This window comes from Gnatocerus cornutus, chromosome 4 (assembly GCF_029298725.1).
Source record: "Gnatocerus cornutus isolate USDA-ARS CGAHR chromosome 4, icGnaCorn1.1, whole genome shotgun sequence".
NCBI classification, from domain to species: domain Eukaryota; kingdom Metazoa; phylum Arthropoda; class Insecta; order Coleoptera; family Tenebrionidae; genus Gnatocerus; species Gnatocerus cornutus.
In genome coordinates this window covers 1,890,164-1,904,811 of record NC_142236.1, presented here as the reverse complement: position 1 = coordinate 1,904,811, position 14,648 = coordinate 1,890,164, and the positions used below count along the sequence as shown (strand labels likewise).

The window sequence follows — 14,648 nt, the reverse complement described above, 5'->3', positions numbered from 1 at the left end:
TTCGGTGGTTGGCGGGTCATGGTAATGGGGTTTGGTCGAGATGACGAAAGAAGTTGCGTAATCCGTCTATGAATAGTTAATCGCCTTCTGAGGTTGTGTTATCTTGAATATGAACAATTAATTATTGATTGTCACGTGAGGGAGATTGTATCGAAGAAATTAATGCGCGGTGGTCAATTAGTTGGAAAAATTGGACATTCCGAGGCTGGGGAAGGAGAGGAAATTGGGGGCAAATGCGGTGGAAATTCTTCGTAAAATAACACTGAATTGCGTGGTAATTGCCTCCCCAAATTACGTTGTTGTATCACTAGAATTTCTAAAATTACAGGCGTTTATAAAAAAGCTGAAATTTTTGTTTGTTCTAAAAATTTAAAAAAATCTAGAATTTGACTCTCCTGCTCTAGAATTTTGTAATTTGTTCCAGTTAATAAGTAGGTCAAAAGTAGTAACCTCCTTAAATTTCATTGTTGTACCCCTAAAATTACTAAAGTTACAGGCACTTATAAAAATGTAGATATTTTTTTTTGGTTCGTTCTAAAAATATATTTTTTTTTAATTTTGACTCTGCTGCTCTAGAATTTTGTCATTTGCCACAATTAATAAGTAACGGGTCGATTTCAAGTCACTGCGTTAATGCAAATTTGCAACCGTTGCCAAGGTATGAGCAAGGTGATTGGCGTTGCTATGTTGCAAATGGGATTTGCAGTAACGCAAGTCACACTTGAAATCGACCCCTTAGTCAAGAGTAGTAACCTCCTCAAATTTTATTGTTGTACCCCTAAAATTACTTAAGTTACAGGCAATTATAAAAAAGTTGTTTTTTTTTTGGTTTGTTCTAAAAATCAAAATTTCTAGAATTAGACCTCGTGGCTCAAAAAATTTGTCGTTTGCCACAGCTGATAAGCAGGTTAAGAGGAGTAACCTCCTTAAATTACATTGTTGTACCAATAAAATTACAAGAGTTACAGGTCGTTATAAAAAAATGTTGAAAATCTTTGGTTCGTTCTAAAATAACAATTTCTAGAATTTGACTCTCATGCTCTAGAATTTTGTCGTTTACCACAGTCAATAAGCAGGCCAAAAGTACTAACCTCCCCAAATTACATTGTTGTACCTCTAAAATTACTAAAGTTACAGGTGTTTACAAAGTAGAAATTTTTTGTTCGTTCTAAAAAGTGAAATTTTTAGAATTTGACTCCCCTGCTCTAAAATATTGTCATTTGCCTCAGTTAATAAGTAAGTCGAGAGTAGTAACTTCCTTAAATTACATTGTTGTATCGCTAAAATTACTAAAGTTACAGGCATTTATAAAAATCTTGATTTTTTTAGTTTGCTCTAGACATAAAAATTTCTAGAATTTTACTCCGTTGTTCTAGAATTTTGTAATTTGCCATAATTAATAAGTAAGTCAAGAATAGTAACCTCCTCAAATTTCATTGTTGTATCCTTAAAATTACTAAAGTTACAGGCATTTATTAAAATGTTAATTTTTTTGGTTTGTTTTAAAAATAAAAATTTCTAGAATTTACTCCGTTGCTCTAGAATTTTGTCATTTGTCACAGTCAATAAGTAAATCAAGAGTAGTAACCTTCTCAAATTATCTTGTTGTACGACTAAAATTACTAAAGTTACAGGCATTTATAAAAATGTTTAATTTTATTTTATTTTATTTATTTTATTTTAATTTTTGGTTTGCTCTAGACATAAAAATTCCTAGAATTTAACCTCTCTGCTCTAGAATTTTGTGATTTGCCACAGATAATAAGTAAGCCAAGACTAGTAATCTCCCTAAATTACATTGTTGAACCCCTAAAATTACTAAAGTTACTGACCTTTATAAAAATGTTGAAATTTTTTTGGTTTGTTCTAAACATAAAAATTTCTAGAATTTGACCCCCCTGCTCCAGAATTTTGTCGTTTTGCCACAATTAATAAACAGACCAAGAGTAGCAACTTCCCCAAATTTCATTTCTGTCGGATTAAATTTAGTAGAGTTAAACAAACTTTCATAAAAATTGTTCGAAATAACTGGACTTTCAGACCGAGATAAGCAAAGATTGATTGAAAATTGATTGGAAATTCGCCTCAAACCGTTGAACAATTCATTATAAACCCACACATTACTGTGCTGCTTTCGTTACCTCAAACTTATGAAACATTGTAAGTAATTGACGACGTGAAAAAAAAAAGAAATTTTCGACCAATTTCCACCTTTGACAGGCACCGACTTCCACATCCTATAATTACACGAGATTACAATTCAAGCTTTCACGTCGTACCTCAATTATCCTTGCGTGCTCCTCTAATCCTGTCAAAAAAATTTCCTATGTGTGTTCCGGTTCATTAGTCATCACCCTCAAGGGCGTGGAAAAAAGACCCCAAAAAATATTTCATCCTTGAATTAATTAGACACGTTTTTAAAATCTTATTGCATAAATCGATCGATGAGCACAAGGCCACGATTGCGCCTCCACTCAGATTTTGCAACAATTTATCGAAAAAATGCAACGTAGGTTGTAGATGCAACACCTGTTGAAAATATCATTGTTTATGAACCCACAGAGGTACAACAAGACCTAAAACTTTACCATGGTTTTTTTATGTCGCGTGCGTTTGAGCGCCCATGACCATCAGAACAACCATCTTAATGGTCAGGTGCTTCATTAATTACACGAAACAGCTGCTGCCGATAAATACGATTTTCAGCTCGTAAACTTCCGTTGAAAATAAGAAAAAAAAATTACGACACATGTGCGACAATGGAATGTTCCGGCTCGTTGTGAGAAAATAATTGTTTCTATGTGTGGTCATAAACAACGGGAAGTTTATGACCGGGTCTTGTCATTTGTCATCGTACCTGGGAAATTGATGGATTTGGTGGTAATTTATGACTGCTGTTGCGAATCCGAACACTTGTTTGGGTCAAAATGTCATCGTCGTTGATAGGAGCAGTTGCAAATTTTTTTCGCAGAAATCGCGATTATTAATTTTGTAATTAAACGGTTTTTTAATTTCCGCAATTTTCAAAGCATTTCGCCGCTTTGTCTTTCCTGCCGCCAACAAAATTAATAATTAACTAGGTGGCCCTCGGATATCGGTGGATCTCGGTTTTTTCGTGGACCTCGCTTTTCCGTGCCCTTTAATTTTATTTATTTAATTTGGGATTTTTTTTGGAAGGAAACGGTTTTTCAATTTCCGACGCGATTTTCAAAGCATTTCGCCGCTCAGCCTCGGGTCTTTCCTGCCGCCAAGAAAATTAATAATTAATTAACCAATCCCAGTCAGTACAAATTCCGAGCGACAACCCGAGAATCAGTTGTAATTACTCACAAATGTCGCTGTGGGTTTTATGATAACATTACCGATTTTGATTTATTGATAGTGGAACCTGTAAAAACTCGTATACATAACTCAATCAATAGCAACGCGAAAACGCGATTTTTAAATTGCGCGTTCTGAGAAATCAAATAGAAGATATGAGCCATGACCACCGTGCACAAAGTATCGCATAAAATTTTATTATACTTTTTCTTGAGAACGTGCCTCGGCAGCTGGTGCAAAGCCGATGGTCAAGTCAACGTACAATAACAAGGCAACTTTGAGATTTGAGGGTGGTGCTGGTTTGCAACGGTTAATTTACGACCTGAACTAGATGGGAGATTTATGGGTTAAAATTATCTGCTTCTGTCATGGGAGAATGTGGAAACAGTTACAAATTCGCGGCGGCGAAACAAACGGATTTTTATGGTTTTTAGTTAAAAGTTGAAAGGGTTTTGAGCGGAGTAGTCAAATTTTAAATGACTCGAGTCAAAGATAAATATAACCAGAGGCTCGTTGACCCCTGATAACAATTTAAATTTAACCCAATTAGCCGTAAACGTAGCATACATCATCTTAAGTGAGACATATTATTAACACTATCACGACTATTGAGCTTTGAATTAAAATCCAATAAAATTTGCAAATTGTGGTAGTTAACACTCAACCAATTAGAGTGATTAAAACCGTCGAGTTTTGCCTTTGGATTTAATTTTTTCAAATCTAATTTGGACTTTATCTCGCTCATTTTTGGAGAAAACTTGCGTTATTTGGTCTCATTTTACGTTGAATTTCACGCAGAATCCAAAAATATGATTTTATCGTTTGTCACTTTAATAAGCATGTCAACAGTAGTAACCTCCCCATAATACGTTGTTGTACCTATAAAATTACTAAAGTTACAGAAATTTATAAAAATGTTGATTTTTTGGTTTGCTCTAAAAATAAAAAATTCTAGAATTTGACTTTATTGCTCTAGAATTTTGTCGTTTGCCAGAGTTAATAAGTAAATCATGAGTAGTTACCTTTGTAAATTTCGTTGTTGTACTCTTAAAATTACTAAAGTTACAGGCATTTATTAAAATGTTGATTTTTTTAGTTTGCTCTAAACATAAAAATTGCTAGATTTTGACTCCATTGCTCTAGAATTTTGTCGTTTGCCGCAGTTAATAAGTAAATCAAGAGTAGTAACCTCCCCAAATTTCATTGTTGTACCCTTAAAATTATTAAAGTTACAGGAATTTATAAAAATGTTGATTTTTTTGGTTTGCTCTAAAAATAAAAAATTCTAGAATTTGACTCTATTTCTCTAGAATTTTGTCGTTTGCCACAGTTGATAAGTAAATCAAGAGTAGTAACCTCCCCAAATTTTATTGTTGTACCCTTAAAATTACTAAACTTACAGGCATTTATTAAAATGTTCATTTTTTTGGTTCGTTCTAAAAATATAAAATTCTAGAATTTGACTTTATTGCTCTAGAATTTTGTCGTTTGCCACAGTTAATAAGTAAATCAAGATTAGTAACCTCTCCAAATTTCATTGTTGTACCCTTAAAATTATTAAAGTTACAGGAATTTACAAAAATGTTGATTTTTTTGGTTTGCTCTAGACATAAAAATTTCTAGAATTTGACTTCATTGCTCTAGAATTTTGTCGTTTGCCACAGTTAATAAATAAATCAAGAGTCGTAACCTCCGCAAATTTAATTGTTGTACCGTTAAAATTACTAAACTTACAGGCATTTATTAAAATGTTAATTTTTTGAATTAAAAACCAATAAAATTTGCAAATTGTGGTAGTCCGCACTCAATCAATTAGAGTGATTAAAACAGTACGTTAGCACCAACCCTAAAAAAATCCAAACCTCATAAAAGGTACAGTGAATACAACTTTATAATGTAACCGTTGCGTGTCGGGCATAATAAACACGTTCGGTGTTTAATTAATACTTTCAAGTTGCATGCATCATCTTCGAACAACAAGGCATTCTTGCATGTCATGCATAAAATGCAACCCCTGTATATACGACAGGGGCGTGTTTTGTTTACCAACACAAAGGTGCGGCTCTATTTTTAAACCAACTAATTACGTTACAATGACAGATAGATTCATGTTTGTTTTCGCGTTTTTTTTTTCGGCCACTGTGTACATATCTTGTAATATGATAATTTATTCGGTTCGCTCGGGAATAAATTGTGGCAGCCTTGAACAGAAATGAAACAGTTTGGATTTTAGAGTCTCGTTCAATTCTCATCTCACGTCTTTAATTCATTATTAATCGTACGTATCCTCCAAGTGTTTGAATTTAAATCGGTTGATTAAAAATTCTCGCGTGGGTAGAATCGATGTTTAACAAATTTTAGAAGCACATTTCGCAACTGAGTCAGTTTTTTCTCAGTTTCTTCAGACTAAAGTATAAAGTACTGAGCAACTATTGTTCCTCCTACTTAACTTAAGTAACTTAAGTAGGTTATGCCAGTTTTCATAGGTCAATGCTATATCAGTTTTAGCGGACCGTGGATGATACCCGGTGGCTCTAAAAATCGGACACTTTAATGCCTTGCCTATATGATTAAGCGCGTGCCACAAATCAATTCCGTTTTATTGGAACAGCTTTGGTGGCCAGCCCAACCCATATAAATTACCAGGCGGAACTAATCCGAGTTTATTAAAACACTGAATATAACAGGTTGTGGTTTATTGTCACCAGTGACGCTTCACTTTGTTTTTTTTTAATCGTTTTGTTGGGAAATATCCGCAGCTAATCAGTTATGAAATAATTATGGACACACTAGTTAATTTGTTTTTCTCCTTGACTGTTGTTTCGTAACTTGTCCACCCACGTATCATATTTCAACAGATAGAAGCCACTTATTGCATTTCTCACATTTTGGTTTAGCTAAATTTGTACAGTTCCAGATGGTCTAGTTAAATGGGGGATTCTTTTATCTGTTACAGGCGCATGTGGTTTCGGCTTTCGAACAAAGTCTGTCGTCGATGACGCAGAGGCTGCAGCATTTGACGGCGACGGCGGAGAAAAAGGTAAGAGACAAATTGGTATAAATAAAAGAAAGAAACTAGGAGGAAAATTAAGTCAAGGACAATAAAAGACGCCATAAGTGGTGACCTATAAACAACAAAATTTTAGTGACGAACGCAGCTGCTGCTGGCTCTCAATAAAGTGACATAATATTTGGACAGTTTTTTCTAATTGTTTTGTAAATAGGTCAAAGTTTAAGCGTGTCAAATTCCAAAGGCGAAGACCGAGAGGTCGGGAGAAATATTCAAATTTTTCCAAAATCTACAATTTTGGATTTGTAATTTCGAGTTTTGCCTTTGGATTTAGTTTTTTCAAATCTAGTTAGGACGAGTCTCGCTTATTTTTGGAGCAAACTTGCGTTATTTGGGCTTATTTTACGCAGAATTTTGCGCTGAATTCAAAACTACCCTTATTTTTGTCGTCCGCATTTGAAATTTCGGGTTGTGGCCAGAGGGCCAAAATTTTGAAGCCCCGGAAACAATTCTTCTCGATATCTTCGAAATTAAGCCAAATATTAAGAAACCCTTTTGGCAATCAGTTTTCTGGCGATTTTTTAGCTTAAAAATGGATTTTCGATAGTTCGAATGTGAAATTTTTATTTTTTCAATGTAGAAGTAGCTGCCTTTCGTTCTTTAATTCAGACTCGGTCGATATCTCGCTTATTTATAAAGCAATATTAAAGTATTGGTGCTCATTTTACGCAGAATTTCACGTGGAATCCAAAAAGGTAAGATTAGTTAAGATCGGTTCAAAAATAACTGTGTTATGAGCGATCAATGTTTCGGATATTGAATTTTGGATTGGAAAATTTTCAACGCTCGATATCTCTGAAACTCCAAGAGATTTTTTGAAACGGTTTTCACCAGCATTTTTCTCGGCTCATTTTACTTTGGAAAACGCCCTCAAAAGTCGAAAATTCGATAGTCAATTTTTGGGCAAAAAAATTTTGCGACTCAATCGATGAAAATTTTTATAATTTTTCGTTTTTCGATCGCTCCTAGTAAACTACTTGCCCTATCGATCTGAGATTTGGCCACTTGATAGATCTAGAGCTCCTCTTTCGATCGATATAAAATTCGATAATATTAAACGCAGTTTTCGCTCCGAAATAGCTCCTTGAAATTGACCCTAAAAACACTCTCTGAAAATCAAATTCCGTCGATATTTCGGTTATTTGTTACGGAAATTTAAGTTATATGGACTCATTTTACGCAGAATTTCGCGCTGCATCCGAAAATACCCTTATTTTTCTCGTCCGTCAACAAATAGCTGAGTTAGAAGCGTTTGAAATTTCGGGTAGTCGCCAGAGGGTCAAAATTTTGGAGGTTCGAAAACGATTTTGCTCGATATCTCCGAAATCAAGCCAAATATTAGGAAACCGTTTTCGGAATAGTTTTCCTCGCAATTTTTTACCTTAGAAATCGATCTTCGACAGTTCGAATTCTAAATTTTATTTTTTTCACTATGAAATTTAGCTGCTTTTCGGTCTTTAATTCAGACACGGTCGATATCTCGCTTATTTATGCAGCAATATTAAAGTATTGGCGCTCATTTTACGCAGAATTTCACGTAGAATCCAAAAAAGTAAGATTCGTTAAGATGGGTCTAAAAGTAACTGAGTTATGAGCGATCAAAATTTCGGATATTGAATTTTGGATTGGAAAATTTTCAATGCTCGATATCTCCGAAACTACAAGAGATTTTTTTAAACGGTTTTCACCAGCGTTTTTCTCGGCTCATTTTACTTTAGAATACGTCCTCAAAAGTCGAAAATTCGATGGTCAATTTTTTGGGTCACAAAAATTTTGCGACTCAATCGATACAAATTTTTCAATTTTTCGTTTTTTGCTCGCCCCTCGCAAACTACTTGCCCAATCGATCTGAGATTTGGCCAGTTTATAGAACTCGAGCTGCTCTTTCGATCGATATGGAATTCAATGGTACCAAACGCATTTTTCGCCCCGAAACAGCTTCTTGAAAATAACCCTAAAAACACCCTCTGAAAATCTAATTTTTTCGATATCTCGGTTATTTGGTAAGGAAACTTGAGCTATATGAACTCATTTTACGCAGAACATCGCGCTGAATCCAAAACTATCCTTATTTTTCTCGTCCGTCAACAAATAACTGAGTTAGAAGGCTTGAAAATTTTGGTTTGTCGCCAGAGGGTCAAATTTTTGAAGGTTCGAAAACATTTTTGCTCAATATCTCAGAAACTACGACAGATCGATTGAAACGGTTTTCGCCATCGTTTTTCTCGCAATTTTTTAGTTAAGAATTTGTTCTTAGATTTTTCGAAATTCCATTAGCTCATTTTTTTGCTGCTGACTACCAGTCAATTAAAAAAAAAACTGCTAGGCCTAAAATTTGAACCTCTTATACAGGAGAAATGACACATCAGAAAGTAAATTTTTCTAAGCTTTGTTTTCCCAAGGTGTCCTTTATCATGTTCAATTGTGGAAATCCGGCCAAAGTCTGCTCCAGGCACTCTCCATCCCCCACAAACGAATTACGCCATCTTTCATACTCCACCCACTAATTTCGCAACGTCGAACGCACAGTAGTACCTAATGTTAGCAATTACACGAATAATTCACATCGGCTACAGTTGCATACTCAAATAACCTCTTAGCAAGCTATAATTTCCTCTCCCGCACAAGGAGATTGGCCGTGCCTCAAAGCACTGAACGCGAACCTTTCCTTTATCTCTCAGTTTTCTTCTAGGACTCCGAATTGACGGAATTGAAGACCGCAATGGAAGCCTTGAGAGCCCAATCGATACAAGCAGGAATTGGAACAGGATTAGCACGCCAACCATCATCGGACAGCGTGTCAAGTTTGTCATCCGCCTGTAGCCTTGACAAGCACGAAAAGAAAAAGAAAAAGGGATGGGTAAGTCAATTAACTAACTTGTTTTATAAAAGAATGACAATGAAATGATCGCAGGAACTGTACGCATGTGAAATGTGGAAAAAACGGGTAAAACCTTTTTGTTTGCCGCCGTTTTTAATGTTGGCATGATGTAGATTGTAATGCAAGCAACGTACTGTCGTAACTTTTCATGTTCTTGTTGGCGATTTCTGGAATCATTAACGCTTTTAATAAAGCAATCATGTCCAGAATACATTATATTTAGATGTTTGTCGTGCTAATAACTATTATTAGGATTTTTTGTATCGATACGCATGTTTGAAAGTTCGTTAGCTTGATCGATAAAAATGTGGCTAATTATCTAGGTTCGGACGCTTCCGGCTATTCACATATTTTAGATGGAAACGGCCGATTTGGGGGAATTTTTTAATTGTACATAAATTAAAGAGATTGCGCGATTTTCCGTTAGATAACACTAGTCAACACAATTTTTGTCGTCGGCGATGGTGACTTTGAAAATTCTCTGGGAACCCCGTTTTTGAGATATTATATAAAAACTCAAGATAATCACTTATTTCTAGTCAAAACATTTATTAGGAAATTTTAGAGAAGTAGCAAAAAAAGAAAAAAACTTTTTCTTGTCTAGTTATCTCAAAAACGGTATGTTTTTGTTACACTGATACTCATAATTATGTGCAAATTCTTATCAATTTATTATAATAATATTCAAAAAATGACAAAAAATGAAATTTTTATAAAAAAAATTTACCCCAACTTACCTTATTTCGATTTTTTTTATAGAATTGAAAAAAAAATTGTTTTTGTTTTTGGTATGCTAAAAAACACCCAAATTTTTGTCATCATGCTCATCACTGTCAGTATCAAGATTTTCCGAAAAGAGTCGAAAAGAAAAGTAAAAAATAAGTGTAACAAAAGTGTTTTATTTTTTAATTACGTGTTTTTTAGTATCTTGTCATTGTTACTGTGATCTATGACAACTGTAATCTGAGTCAGGATCATCGAACGTAATTTAGACTAGTTTAAAGTTCTCAGTCTCAATTAAATAGAAATTTGGATCAATTTTAACTAAATTTAAGGAATCATAAATTTGACATCAAAGTTACAAAGACACATTGTACAAAGGTTACTTAAGTTTTCAGGTACTCATTTAAATAAATCTAATCTGAAGGGAACGAATCAAGAAACGTTGCACAAAAAAAAAACAAAATACATTAATTCTGACACAAAAAACTTTTTATTAGAATAGCAGGCAAAAAAGTATGATGACTTGAAACGTGGACAGCCCACTATAAATCTTTTGCTACCTGCATGGGGAGCCTCGTTCGGTCTTACCCGGCGTCCCATATTACTCCAAATCACCTTACATAATTTTCTTTTTTCTTTATCAAAAAATTATTTTTATTTAAAACTAAGACTACCAGATGGTTTGGTGAATGAAAACGACAGAAATGTATATCTAGTTCCGGAAATTTTACCATAAAATCTTTATTTTTCAAGAACGGTTTTACCGATTTTCATAATATTTTGTCATCTTGAGATGATTTTAGATGCCCTCAAATTAGCAGTTTTTTTATGTCTCTAAAACTAGACGTCCTGGAAAAATTTCAAGGTCTCCATCGTGTTCTCTGATCAAAATTACATATATAATAATTTTTATCAAGACATGTTTTTTGTCGGCCAGTGTAATTCATCGGGAATGGATATTTAGTTGGAATTTTGAATTAGGGAATCCGGCTCGAGGGACCAAACATTCTAATGTTAATGAAAAAACTCAAAAATTTTATACAATTAAAGTAACCCCTAGAATATACGCAGCATTTGAGGAAACCCCATGAAAATGCACGCGAAAAGTCCTTCAAAATAAAGGAAAAACTAATTATTAATTACGGAGACCTCCGTATTTGAATTCTGTTGGTACCACTGACTAACTCTTTCTCTGGTTTTCAGTTACGTAGCTCGTTCACGAAGGCCTTTTCCCGCAACGCCAAAGTATCGAAAGTCCAATGCCAAAGCGAAGGCGAGAACGAACGCCAGCACAGTCCACCCCCGCCCGCCCCCACCGACGCCGGCCAGGAAGTCGCCGAACTCCAGAAGCAACTCCGGGAAAAAGATCTCGTTCTTACCGACATCCGGCTGGAAGCCTTAAGTTCCGCCCATCAGCTGGAAAGTTTGAAAGATACTGTGATGAAAATGAGAGTACGTTGTATTTTGTGTCATAAGCGCGTAAAACTAACTGTTTTTTCCAGAGCGAAATGTTGAGTTTGAAGCAAAACAACGAACGTTTGCAGAGGATGGTGAATGGCGCGACGAATTTACCCGCGGATTTGAGCGAGACGAGGAGTACGAATAGTATAGACGCCCTAAGTGACCTGATACCGACGGAGGAGGCGCCGCCCGAGCCCGAGCCTGATGGAAAGAAAGTTACCATAAGTGTGTACCTAGGGCAGCCCCACAGCTTCGAGAAGTACTATGCGGAGCACTACAGTTACGACGGAATTGGGGACAACGCCACGACGGAAATCGCGATCGCGCACGCGAGTATTGGGTCTGCGTGCAATTGGGCTCAGTTGGACAACACCGTGCGAAGAGCCTTCAAGCAGCACGTGGCGAGGTTGGACCCCGGAGGAGGTCTGGGTCTAGGAAGTGACTCCATCGCGAGTTACAAACTTGGGGAAGCCGAACGGAAACCGGATTCGGGGCCCCCGGACTTGCTACCCGTCGGTTACGCCGTAGGGCGGATCGCCACCCTCCACGTCGTCTTGCAACCTGTCGCTGCCTTAGCTTTCGAAGCGCTGATTCCCAAAGGAGTCGCCCAAAGACTGGTGTCGTTGTTGGCGGAGCACCGGAGACTCGTCCTGTGTGGGGCTCCGGGCACCGGAAAGACGCATTTAGCGACGAGACTTGCGGAGTTCCACGCGCAGTCTTTGGGGCGCGACCCCGCCGAAGCCGTCGCCACGTTCAAGTGAGTATCCAAACCGTCTCCTCCAAGGACCAAACTGATTGAATTTTCTAGCGTGGACAACAAATCCGGGAAGGAACTCCGCCAGTATTTGGCGCATTTGAGCGAGCAAGCGGCTGCTGGAGACAACAACGTGTTGCCTTGTGTGGTCGTCTTGGATAATTTACACAAAGCGGGGCCCTTGGCGGACGCTTTGGGGTCGTTACCTCGCAATTTGCCTTGTCTTCTGGGAACAATGGCGCAATCGGCGTGCTCGGCGACGAGTTTACAACTCCAGCACGGTTTCCGATGGGTGTTGGTTGCGCCCCACATGGAACCAGCTCGGGGGCTGCTGGGGCGGGTCCTCCGAAGAAGGCTAGCCACGTTGGAGCTCGAACAGGGACTCCAACCCGAATTGGCGGCGATTCTTGGATGGCTACCGCGCGTTTGGCAGCATCTCAACGCGTTCTTAGAGACACACAGCTCGGGGGACGTCGCCATAGGCCCCCGGCTCTTCTTAAGTGAGTCGTCCTCCTCCGTCTAACACCTTCAATTTTATTATTTTTCTCCCTCCAGGTTGCCCCTTGGAGCTGGACGCCGCCCGCGCGTGGTTCGCCGACGTCTGGAACTACTCCCTGGCCCCCTACCTCCGGGAGGCGGCGCGCGAAGGCCTTCAACTGTACGGGCGTCGCGCCGCCTGGACAGACCCCGCGCAATTCGTCCTGGATACGTATCCCTGGCCAGGGGCGCCGCCCCAAGGACTTACAACGATCACTGCCAAGGACGTGGGTTTGGAGAGCGGACCCGCCGCCCAAACCGAAAACGAAGGTGATCCTCTTTTGAACATGCTGATGCGGCTGCAGGAAGCGGCGAATTATTCGAGTCCGCATTCTAATGATTCCGATTGTAACAGTTTAGATTCGAATTTGACGCATGGAAGTAACGTAGGAACCGAAAGTGTTTCTTAATTGCGATAATCAAAGTTTTGGCGAGGTTTTATACAAACTGTTCGGTGTTCAGAGATTTATTTTTCGAGGCAGAAATCAAAATCGGGGACGATCAAAAATGAACAGTTTTTATAAAATTAGGGATTTTTTTTGTTTTGACAGCAGCATGGATACCTAATGACTATAACAAAGTGCTTCACCGTTTTTACTTGTATTTTAATGTTACGATGCTATTTGTTGTCTTTGTTTACTTAAGAAATATACACAGTTGTTTATAGAGGTTTTTTAGAACAGTCTGTATATTTCTTAGTTTGTCTGTGTTTTCAATGAGTATTTCTGGTCAAATAACCAATTATGTAAATATGTTATTTATATTATACATTTATACAGAAGGAAATTTTCTATGCCTATGTTTATTGTATTTATAATGTAAAATGTTTTAATAACTTTTATACAAATTGTAAATTGCCAATAAATTATTTCAAAAAAACTGGCCAGTGTCTCCTGTTACTACTCCCAATTTGAATTTGGCGCCTTTTTTCGCTTTAAATACCTCCTAAACACATCAAAAATGAAGTCTCCTGCTCCTGTTTCCCATTTCAAATTTGGCGCCTTTTTTGGCTTCGAAGACCTCCTCGCACATCATATGATCCTGATAAAAATTAAAGTTTCCTCAAATTTTTCGATTTCATATCATTTTGCAGATTGGATTTCATACCAGGAGCAAAGGAAGTCGCCAGGATCTCGAGACCTCCTCGCACGTCATATGATCCTGATACCCCAAAGTGAATTTTCGTCAAATTTTTCGAAGATTTCTTTCAATTTCGCGAACTCGACTTGGTACCAGGATCATAGGAAGTCGCCGAGGACTCAAAGACCTCCTCGCACATTATATAATCCTGATACCCCAAAGTGAATTTTCATCAAATTTTCGCAGATTTCATTAATTTTCGAAAACTCGATTTGCTACCAGGATCATAGGAAGTCACCGAGGTCTCAAAGACCTCCTCGCACCTCATATACTCCTGATACTCTAAAATGAATTTTTATCAAATTTTCGCAGATTTCATCAATTTTAGAAAACTGGATTTCCTACCAGGATCATAGGAAGTCACCGAGGTCTCAAAGACCTCCTCGCACCTCATATACTCCTGATACTCTAAAATGAATTTTTATCAAATTTTCGCAGATTTCATCAATTTTAGAAAACTGGATTTCCTACCAGGATCATAGGAAGTCACCGAGGTCTCAAAGACCTCCTCGCACATTATGTGCTCCTGATACCCCCAAAATGAATTTTGATCAAATTTTTCTCAAATTTGATGAAATTTTGCAGAGTCGATTTGGTATCAGGATCATAGGAAGTCGCCGAGGTCTCAAAGACCTCCTCGCACAGCATATGCTCCTGATACCCCAAAATAAAATTTCGTCAAATATTTCGCAGATTTTATGAAATTTTGGATTTGGTATCAGGATCACAAGAGATCTCCAAACACCTCCTCTCGCACGTGA

General features: G+C 37.4%; 1 protein-coding gene across 5 annotated transcripts in view; it reads left to right on the top strand.

The window, feature by feature from the left end:
* The window catches only part of sick (sickie), an 86,595-nt gene extending 73,016 nt beyond the window's left edge, over positions 1 to 13,579 (top strand). For 3 of the 5 annotated variants that reach the window (XM_088033845.1, XM_088033846.1, XM_088033847.1), the window contains 6 exons: positions 6,278 to 6,361; positions 9,084 to 9,251; positions 11,199 to 11,447; positions 11,498 to 12,213; positions 12,265 to 12,710; positions 12,766 to 13,578. In XM_088033845.1, the coding sequence (XP_087889971.1) occupies positions 6,278 to 6,361; positions 9,084 to 9,251; positions 11,199 to 11,447; positions 11,498 to 12,213; positions 12,265 to 12,710; positions 12,766 to 13,157 (2,055 nt within the window). In that variant the 3' untranslated portion in view covers positions 13,158 to 13,578. Of the gene's footprint in view, positions 1 to 6,277; positions 6,362 to 9,083; positions 9,252 to 11,198; positions 11,448 to 11,497; positions 12,214 to 12,264; positions 12,711 to 12,765 lie in introns of all 5 variants that reach the window. The other 2 variants (XM_088033844.1, XM_088033843.1) reach the window with 1 other exon arrangement.
* Positions 13,580 to 14,648: the final 1,069 nt, after the last annotated feature.